At 41.9% G+C, this 10,999-nt stretch overlaps 1 protein-coding gene across 1 annotated transcript; it reads right to left on the bottom strand.

Annotated features, from left to right (window-relative positions):
* Positions 1-5,432: 5,432 nt before the first annotated feature.
* Positions 5,433-8,987, bottom strand: LOC121838037. Its single transcript, XM_042294013.1, has 2 exons — positions 7,790-8,987; positions 5,433-5,441 (listed from the first exon to the last, which is right to left on the bottom strand). Exons 1-2 carry the CDS (start codon positions 8,963-8,965, stop codon positions 5,433-5,435), a joined length of 1,185 nt encoding a protein of 394 aa, XP_042149947.1. The 5' UTR covers positions 8,966-8,987.
* Between the last annotated feature and the right edge of the window lie 2,012 nt (positions 8,988-10,999).

Below are 10,999 nucleotides of genomic sequence, written 5' to 3'. Positions count from 1 at the left end.
AGAGACCCATAGGGCGAGACATAGAAATATCTATAGCAGACCATACAGGGAGCTACAGAAAACTAAAGAAACCAAAGGAAAAGCTATAAGAAGCCATAGCAAGCTGGCTAAAGAGACCCATAGGGCAAGACATAGAAATGTCTATAGCAGACCATACAGGGAGCTACAGAAAACCAAAGAAACCAAAGGGAAATCTATCAGAAGCTATAGCAGGCTGGCTAAACAGACCCATAGGGCAAGACATAGAAATGTCTATAGCAGACCATACAGGGAGCTACAGAAAACCAAAGAAACCAAAGGGAAATCTATAAGAAGCTATAGCAGGCTGGCTAAACAGACCCATAGGGCAAGCCATAGGAACATCTATAGCAGACCATACAGGGAGCTACAGAAACCAAAGGAAAAGCTATGAGAAGCTATAGCAAACTGGCTAAAGGAACCCATAGAGCAAGCCATAGTAATCTCTATAGGTGACCATACATTGAGCTATAGGTGGCTAAAGAAACCAAAGGAAAAGCTATAGGAAGCTATAACAAGATTGCTAAAGAGACCTATAGAGAAAGCCATAGTAATCTCTATAGGCGTCCATATATTGACCTATAGCCGGCTAAAGAAACCAAAGGGAGAGGAAGCTATAGCACGCTGGCTAAAGAAACCCAAAGGGGAAGCTATACAGGGGTCTTTAGCAAACCATTCAGAAAGCTATAGACTTCTGTAGCTAGCTAGTGAGAACCATAGGAAAAGCTAAAGGCACCCATAGGCACGACTGTAGAATGAGCTAAAGACACCCATAGAGGTGGCTATAGCTAATTGGGCCAATTTTCTATAGCCAGCCATACAAAGGATTTTCTATAGCCGACCATAGATCCATAGCGTAAGCCATACAGATCTCTATAGCAGACCATACAAGAAGGTATAGACGGCTAAAGGAACCAAAGCAAAAGCCGTAGGTGGCTATAGCGTCCTTTCTAAAGACACCCATAGAGTCTATGGGTCTCTTTAGAAAGAGGCTATAGACAGCCATAGGGGACACCATAGGAGAAGTTATAGACAGCTATAAAAACGGCTATAGCTATTTGGGCCAATTTTCTATAGCCGGCCATACAAAGATTTTCTATAGCCGACCATAGACCATTTTTGTATGGGTATGCGTTCCTTCGTTTGGAGACTACTACACAAAGCTGAGTGCAAGCGACATAAGGTAAGTTCGTTTTATTATTTTTGATTTAATAGGTTTCTAAAAATATATACATACATTTTTACTCGTTGTTCATAACCACTTTTTATAAAAAAAAAATTTGCATTTGAGTTTAATTATTAGTTGTTTACCGTTCTGATCTCCCGACCGGGCGGGGGTTTCGACACGTGTGTCAAAATTTATGGGGAATATGTCCATACCATTGGCCGTAGCCGTGACTTCATGAGGGGCTCTAGAAATCTAACGATATTGTCACATTAAAGTGTAAAAGTTGAGCAACTCTTCCAAACTTTAACCCAAAATCATCAAAACTTTTTTATCTTAGGCGCTTCGAACAATTAGACTCTGCGATAACGCGGCATGATGCAGTGCTTTCTGTAGAATTTAGGACTTGATAAACAACTGGGTGAAAATACCTATATATACATTTTTGCGTGCTGCTCCTGTCTTATACATTCATTGAGAAATAATAAAAGGCAATGTTCAATATACGTTTTGTTTTTATTTTCGCTGCCCATTTTGAGGTTGATAGGCTCCTTTCTTCTATTTTGAACTGTCGGGAACGGATTACTTTTTTAAGCAGTTTCTCTCTGACAGCTTGCGTGCGCCATCTGCTGAACTGACGAACCCGTTTACGTTTAAGCTCTTGTGTAAATAAAGGAGCACCTGTGTGCCCACGCATACGGCACTCATGTGCATACAAATATTGCGTGCATAAATGTCCTGTATGGACACGTGTTCCGTATAAACACAGAAACAACACTATTGATGCAGGCCCTCTATGAATAGATGCCCGGTACGCATAGAGGGAAACCAGTTTAGATACAGGTTCGGTACGCCCATAACTTCATATGAATTAAACTAGCCGACTTGTATAAACACAGGTCGGCTAGTTCCTTATGATGGTCTTCTCAAAGTATTGCGCTCGTGAAACATGTTGTGGTTAAAACAAAAAAAAAATACTATCTGATAGATATACTAAGAATTGCCAGTGCCTTCGTTTCCAAATAAACTTCAATTGCAAAATTGCACGCGCTAAATTATTTTGTAGGAATCGCGCCGCACGCTTCACAGCACTGATGGAGGGATCTCTTGTAAGGCAAAAGATAAGTTAGAGTCGAACTCGCTGGGTAGATATGTAGTCTTAATCATTTTCATGGTTTACTTTCTTTTGTGGTGCATAGCCTAATTGAATAGAGGTAATTTGCAAATGCAAACCTTCCAGTAGCATCGCAGAGCCATAGAAGATCAAAGCTTACTCAGAACGCAACCATTTACGGTATTCTTTTAATAATACAAGCTTACCTGCAGCTAAGGTTGCATGACAGCAGCGCCCCAAAGACTACAGAAAAATGTTGGATTAATAGTTGGAGGCACCCGCAGAGCCCAGCGATATTCTGAAACCACTGAACGTTCCTAACGAATTCAACATTACGTTCATGCAGTAGTATTAAAAGCAGAAAAGCGCCGATCGCGTACCAATTCCTGGTTCCCGGGCACTCTCAAATCTCTTTACCTCGCTACCTAAGACATTTACAATCCTCGCTCCCAGCTTCTTTTAGAGACGCAAGCCTTGGCACGCGCGCGGCTGTTTGATGGTGCCAATACGTGCGCGCTAATTATATCCTGTAGCTGAGCCTCATTTTCCTAACGGCACGCATGCTGGCTTCTCTTTGCACTCGACGTTTTAGTAGCAGCCACTTAAGCCATACATTAAGGCAGAATAGCATCCAGGTACGCACATTAATGTAACCTCCAAAATAAGCGGACTCACTGCGGAGGATTGAAGGGAATGTGGGTTAATTAGAAGCTTTGATGCCGATTCGGCGCGGCTAGAGGAATTCTCATAAAAAAAAAAAAACTTCGAAGAGACATTTCAGAACTGGGGGTACGAGCAGCAGTTATTTTGTTTTCAGTGAATATTTTGTTCAGTTTCATCCTACTTGCGCTTGATATAAAGCCACTGCCAAGATGAGAAGCGCTGGGAGGTGCTTGAGTTTTGCCGCCTCCATCGCGAGCTATCTACCTTTGAGAAAGTTTCTGCGTCTCGTGTTCCTGGAGCGCGCGCGCAGCAAATGCACGGCCATAGCCTCCTATGTACTGACAAAGCCTGGCAGATCGGAACCAGAAGCAGCGGCCGAAGTGAAAAAAGTGAAACCGCAGACAGCGGATGAGAGGAGAGCCACGTGACAGGCGCCCCGCTGCGGCAAGACGCCGAAACACACTTCTCCCTGGCAAACGAGCGTGTTTCGGGTCCTCGCGGCTGAAAAAGCTGTGCGCTGACGTACAGATTCCCTGGTGAGTTGCTCTTTGAGGATTTGTGCTACCAGATCCTCGCGCTGCAAGTTTGCGACCGGTCACTCCATGGCTCCGTCGCCGAACTGCCAGGCTATAAAGGAGGCTATGGCACGGCCCAAGGCATGGAATGCGTGTTGGAAGCCTGGCCTTCGAAATACGCGCCCTGTTGTGTTCTCATTCTGTCAGCGACTGCAGTGTATTTTACGAATTTGCTTTCCAAGGCTGAGCGTCCGGTTCTTGCCCCAGCACCTAAAAGCCCATCAGAGGAAAGATTGGATTATTTTTATTAAGAATTCATCGTTTGCTAATATTTATCGTAATAAAATTACTGATCTGGTGAGATATGTGGTGTCTGCCTTGTCTACCGTCTTACCTTTTTTTCCGCCTCTGTCGCTAAGACTTGACGCACAAAGCGAACCCTTTGCCCGGCTAAAAGCTATACGACAATTTTGCTATCTTTGTTGCTTCTCGCGTGTTTTTCGCTCTTTGTCGCTCTCTTTCTTTCTACACGTGAGTTCGGGAGATAATGGCCAAAGAAAGGCAAAAAGAGTTCCCACTGTCCCTTTCGAAATAAAAAAATAAAACACATTTACTGTCAAACCTGCTCGAATTCGGATTCCAACCAGCCCACTTCCCAAAATCGTCAATCAAAAGGTTGCGCGGATCGTTTCTCATGTTTATTTTTGTTCTGCTTTATTCAAACGCTGTGTGTTGCGTATTTAACATGGCACAAATTTACGTTTCCTTTCACTTGTAGTTCTCTCAAAATATTTATCCAGCGACAAGAACTTCGTTATCACACACCGGCTGGGGAAACAAAAGCCTATGTGATAAAGTTTTGGTTGGAGAGGTGGAACACGCTTTGTCAAAAACATGCTACTGAGAGAAACTACAACGAGCGTCGACAGTATTTTTAGCGAAAGCAAAACCCTACTGATAAAAGTTGAACTTAAGCCAACCCGTTCCTAGAAAACACGCAGGATAATGAAATCTTTCAGACGGAAAATGAACTTTTGTGGCTACTATCGAAATTTGCATAAAGGTCCAATTATATCACTGCATTTTTTTACTGGATTGTAATCTTTTTTTCTCGAAACAATATTTTAGACATAAATATACGCGAAAAATTGGTGCTTAAAATAAAATTCGCCAGGGAGTTTTCAGTTATCTGAAAACAAGTTTTGTTTTTGCTTTCAAAAAAATTACAGGCTTCAATGCTTCGCTTTTAACACCTAGTATAAAAAATACTCGGCAACTTTCTTGTGAAAAACAATCCTATGTAAAGTTATTCTCAAGATTGTTAGACTTCCTTCTTCTTGAAATCACTCTTCATTTATTTTTTCAAATATGAAGCACGCAATTTTGAAGGCAAGATAGAAAAACAAAGCAAAGTATTGTTTCCCTTTATAGACGAACCTGCCGCTTACTGAAAACCTCCGAGAATGGGAATAGACAGAACGTGGAGTAGCATAGCGATTCCGTAAGTCAAAATTAGCACGCCTCCAGTAATTATATAACCCAGGCTTTGTTTAAAACAAGCACAAAAATATAAGATTCAAATACAGGTGTACTTCTTTTTATGGATCAAACCGTCGTATGCAGAATTGTATTTTAATGGTAACTCACTGGACGCTAACTTCAGTCTAAGTCTTTGAGCCCAACGGCGTCTTGTCTCGCGTACCCAAGTCCTCCTTTTGTGCATTTCTTGCTTTGTTTCTTAAGCTTTTTCAAGGCTTCTTAACTGTCTGATAGTTCTCTCTCTTGCCTCTTCTTTGTGCATGTTATTTTTTTACACTTGCGTTGGGTGGCCGACAGATCTCAAGACGCAGGTGTCTGACAGCTTGCCGCCGTCAATGTTGTATAAGAGGTCAATGTGGCACGCTTCACTACAAAATCGGCACTGAGCTGCAGTCAAAGTGCCAACCTGAATAAAAGATCACAAGATCTTAAAGATGACGGAAAGCATAAATTTCAGCATTTCTCCGGATGTGGGTTAAGCACAGGATATTCCGCACCCGACAAATGTCTTTGAAGCAGGCTGTACAATAATTAATAATACTAAAAAGGTGCAACAGTGCTAGTCAAGAGTAACGGTAATATTCCCTAAAGACGGAGAACAACAGAACTAGGTGACTGGTGCGCCGCTGAAAAACAAAACGCCCTGTCCCGGCATCAAACCAGGGGCCTCTTCATCACCAGTGCAGCGATATTACCGACTAAACAGGAGTTAGATATCACTAGAGCACACGGTTCTTAACAGCTGCCACCAGTCTAATACCAGCAAGGATGAACGGCTTCATTTATTAAAGTTTTGATTGTAGTGCAAAGGTGCAAGCGAGCTGGGAAACAATGACAAAATTAAGCCATGGAGCAAGAGAGCAAGGGGACGGACAGACAAAGATCTACAATCACAGCTACGTGACTGGTGCGCGACTGAAATAATCCACCTGGTCCTGGTATCCAACAAGAGACCTCTCCGCTTCCAGTGAAGAGTTCTACTAACTCAGCTAACCAGTAGTTAGACGTCAGTATCTAGTGCAAACGGGTTTTAACAGCTACCACAAGTCTAAAAACGAAAAGAGAGAATTTATTTATTTATTTATTTATTTCAAAATACTGCGACCTCGATGAGGTCATCGCAGGAGTGGAGAGAAAACATACATATTCATTCAAAAAGACAATCGATTAAAGATGTACACACCCTACAAACAAAACTTAGAAAACCTTGAAAAATGCAATATCAAAAGATTACAAAAACAATCACATACACTTCAAGTACAGATTCCAGGCACCATACCAGAACACCTACTGTATTTCTAACACAAACTTATCAAAATCGAGACAACGAATGGATCCATTTATGTTATTCCAGTTTTCTATCGTTCTAGGAAAAAAAGAATATTTAAAACAGTTAAGGTGGGCTCTGTATGGTACAAGATCTAATGGATGGAAGCTTCTAGTGCGTGATTCAGTAACAAAACTAACATATTTTTCTCGATTAAGTGTACAGTTATTATTCACTATTTTATGCAGGAGCTTGAGCCGTTCTACAGCGCGTCTAGAATCAAGAGGCGTAAGTCCTATGTCAGTCATGGCAGATGTAGGAGAAAAATTGCGGTCATATCTATTACAAATAAATCTAGCTGCCTTTGATTGTATTGCGTCAATCTGCTTTATATCACCTTTTAGATAGGGATCCCACACCACACAACCGTACTCTAAGATAGGTCTAATCAAGGTCTTGTACGCCGTTATTTTAACTTCCCTAGTTGAAGATTTTAAAGTTCTCTTGACGTATCCTAGCCTTTGCAGAGCACGAGAACAAATAGAACTGATGTGCTTATCCCATTTGAGACTAGGCGTGAAAAAAATACCCAAATACTTGTATTCGTGAACTTGACGCAGAATTATATTACGAGTACCATAGCTAAAAACAGACGGTTCCTTCTTATTAGTAAATGACATAACTACAGATTTCTCAAAATTAATTTCCATCTGCCACTTTTTACTCCAATTCAAAAACTGTTCAAGAGAGTCATTTAGTAAGGCATGGTCATCTACCGAGTTGATTTCGTTGTACAAAACGCAATCATCTGCATAGAGGCGAATTTTAACTTGAAGACCATTTGCAACGTCATTAATATAAAGTAAAAACAAAAGAGGACCTAAAACTGATCCCTGTGGGACACCGGAACTAACTGAGACATTGCTAGAATGAACATCCCTGTATGAAACAAACTGTGATCTATTTTTTAGGTAATCTTCGATCCAATTAACTAATGACGTATTATTTAATATCGCTTGTAATTTCTGAAGAAGCTTATGATGTGGTACCTTATCAAAAGCCTTAGAATAATCTACAAAGATGGCATCAAGTTGTACTCTTTTATCTAAAGCTAAAGCTATGTCGTGAGTGAATTCAAGAAGTTGGGTTGAGGTGGAGTAACCACGACGAAAACCATGCTGTTGAGGGCAAAGAATAAAATTAGTCTCGAGGTACTCAGATATCTGTTTATAGACAATATGTTCCAAAAGTTTGCATGAAGACGATGTGAGCGAAATGGGTCTGTAGTTTGTGACCACCTGTTTGTTGCCTGACTTGAACAAGGGGATAATTTTAGCCGACTTCCATGACTGAGGCACTGTTGCAGTAGAAATAGATTTTTTGAAAATGACAGATAGGTATTTTGAACTCCAAAGTGAATAACGGCGAAGAAAAGAATTTGGAATTCCATCAGGGCCAGGGCTTTTCTTACAGTCAAGTTTCATTAGTAGATTGAAGACACCAGAAACACTAATCTCTAAATCAGATAAAGCTGGGTATATACCTTCAAAGAAAAACTCTGAATCATTGCCGTTGTCACGACTGAATACAGATTTAAAATAATCATTGAAACAGTTCGCTATCTTTGTCGGCTCACTTACAGATTCACCTTCAATAGTAAAACTCTGTGATACACTACATCTTGGAATAATAGATCTCCAAAATTTGGCAGGATTTGATTTCATAAATTCAGACAAAGTTACATTAAAATATTTGGTTTTAGCTGTTAACATCTTTTCTTTCAAGGTTGTTTTCAGATATTCAAACGAGGTATGAACAACTGATTCTGTGTTATCTTTCGTTGAACGACGTCTCCTCTTCGTTTGCCGCATCAACTGCAGCACCTCTCTCGTAATCCAGGGGTGCGCAGGGTTCTTTTTCTTTCTAGTAACAGGTACAAATTTGTTGATGCATTTTTCTATAAGGGAGTTGAAATATCTAAGCAACGTATTGACATCAGCGTCTAGACTTATGGCACAAAAATCATCAAAATAAAAACTAAGTTCATCAATAATTGACACATCGTCAGCTCTGTTGAAATCAAGGAACGTGACGAATTCAGGGTTCGAACGCTTGACACGAATGTTAAGGCTGACAAGGACAGCTTTGTGATCAGAAATTCCCTCGACCACCTCGCAGTCATAACCTAGGTTTGCGATACTATGGGTTAGAAAAACAAGATCAAGAACAGAATTATCTCTGGTGCACGTTTTGACAACCTGATCTAGGTCGAATGACACAGCTATATCTACTAGAGCATCACAAATGTCCCTGTCGCGACAGCCAACCACTAGCGTTTCCCAGTTTATATCGGGTGCATTAAAATCGCCCAGCAAGATAAGCCTGAAATTCGCCAGATTGTATTTGTGAATGTAGTCATATATATCAAAGATCGTTTGCAGGCCCGAACTAGGAGCGCGATAAACCGCTCCGATAACAAGAACGAACTTATCAAGCTGCACCTTACACCATAAAGACTCTGTGTTAGGTAAACAGGGAAGAACCGAAAAGCTAATACCAGATTTAAAAAAAAGCGCAACACCACCACCTCTAGAAGACCTATCGCATCGTACCACGTTGTAATTAGGAGGTGTAAATTCGCAATCAAGAATGCCATCGTGTAACCAGGTTTCCGTAACACACATCACGTGCGGTGAATAAGAAGCTGCAATGCACGAGAACTCTGTAAATTTAGGGACAAGGCTCCGAGCATTAATGTTTAATACAGACAATGGTTTATTCGGTAACTGTCAGTTCGATCCGGTGGCAAGAACCGGAGGAGGAACTTTTATCAGCGTTCTATTTGTTGAATCCCACGAGTATCGGTCGTTGTCAACAAGAGCGTAGTCGTAACGTAGACGGACCTTTGCGCCATTTCTTCGGAATTCGGCAGTACTAAGCCAGAGTTGTTTTCGAATGTCTCTAATACGAGGTGAAAAATCCTCGTTAATAAATATCCGTGTGCCTTTAAGTTTAGAAACATTTTTGAGTATCCGCATTTTGTCACGGAAGTCCATCAATTTAAAAATTATAGGTCGTATTTTACCTTGTGCGGGGATACCAATACGATGACAGCGTTCTATGGCATCGCAAGTCACAGACAGTTTTCTGGTCAACAGTTCAGTTACACTATCCAGTAGTGATGCAGGGGTTTCATTAACAGGCTCTTCTAGACCATACACGACCAAGTTGTTTCTGCGAGAACGGTTTTCCAAATCATCATTCTTATCTGTAAGTTGACAGACAGCTGTTTCGAGAGCGGCACTCTTTCTTTCTAGACACTGCAACCGTCGGGCGATATCAGATATCTGGGACGAGCCAGCTTCGATTGCAACAAGTCGAGATTCGTAGGCGGCAAACTTAGCATCCAGAGCCTCTTGTCTGTTTTTGATAGAAGTAACGTCCGCAGCAATTTGTGTTTGGCCAGTTAGTAATTGCTGAAGGAGAGCTAGCGTCTCGGGGCCAGGGTTAGATTCAATATCGCCACTACACAACAGGATAGATGAACATATCCTAAACCATGACAATATATCAGAACAAATGCCAACCAGTGGGCCCGGTAGCAGCAAAAGAAAGCGATCATCGGACTTAAAACCGTCTGGCAAAGAAACAAACTCTACCTGTAGGGTGAGACAGAAGAAACTCAGTGGCATATTCGTCTCGCTGCCAGCAAGCCCACTGAAGAGAAGAGACTGCGTCGATGGCTTTATGGCATCTGTAGCGGAAGTAGGTGTCGCTGCGGTGCTTCCGTAGAGGGTCCAATCCAGTGTTGCTAGATGAAGTGCAGGCCGGTCGTCAAAAGGTGTCGAATCATCACACGATGACGGGGGTTCAGGAACCAGAAAGCGGGAACTGGCGAACCCGTGCGGCAACAAATCCGCGGTGACGCGGCATACGGAAGCCGGGGATGACCAGACCGTTCCGAAGACAGCGATCTGTAGGGTGAGACAGAAGAAACTCAGTGGCATATTCGTCTCGCTGCCAGCAAGCCCACTGAAGAGAAGAGACTGCGTCGATGGCTTTATGGCATCTGTAGCGGAAGTAGGTGTCGCTGCGGTGCTTCCGTAGAGGGTCCAATCCAGTGTTGCTAGATGAAGTGCAGGCCGGTCGTCAAAAGGTGTCGAATCATCACACGATGACGGGGGTTCAGGAACCAGAAAGCGGGAACTGGCGAACCCGTGCGGCAACAAATCCGCGGTGACGCGGCATACGGAAGCCGGGGATGACCAGACCGTTCCGAAGACAGCGATCTGTAGGGTGAGACAGAAGAAACTCAGTGGCATATTCGTCTCGCTGCCACCAAGCCCACTCCCAACACAGCTACCAGTATTTGGAGATTTATGCTTCTATCTTGTCCCTCCTGCTCCCTTTCTCCAGGGATTATTATCGTCGTAGAAAAAAGGAAAATATTTAGATAATTAATGTAATTATAATTTCAATAACCCTGTATTTGTAATGAATATCTAAATCAGACATTTCAAGTATATAAAAATATATCACCAAACATATTTTCTATAGCTTCCACTTACTAGTCCTCAGTTATATCTACAGTATTAAATTTTACTTAAGGAAAACAATATTTAGGTAAACAGGCACATATCGTATTGAGCTGAAGGTATGCTCCTGAGAGGAAAGCAAAGCGGCAAGCTCGTCCTTTTTTTTAAATTGTCCCGGATAGC

This window comes from Ixodes scapularis, unplaced genomic scaffold (genome assembly GCF_016920785.2).
Source record: "Ixodes scapularis isolate PalLabHiFi unplaced genomic scaffold, ASM1692078v2 PGA_scaffold0__279_contigs__length_252992795, whole genome shotgun sequence".
Lineage (NCBI taxonomy): Eukaryota > Metazoa > Arthropoda > Arachnida > Ixodida > Ixodidae > Ixodes > Ixodes scapularis.
The sequence above is the reverse complement of the archived record's forward strand: the minus strand, read 5'-3'. Positions and strand labels throughout refer to the sequence as shown.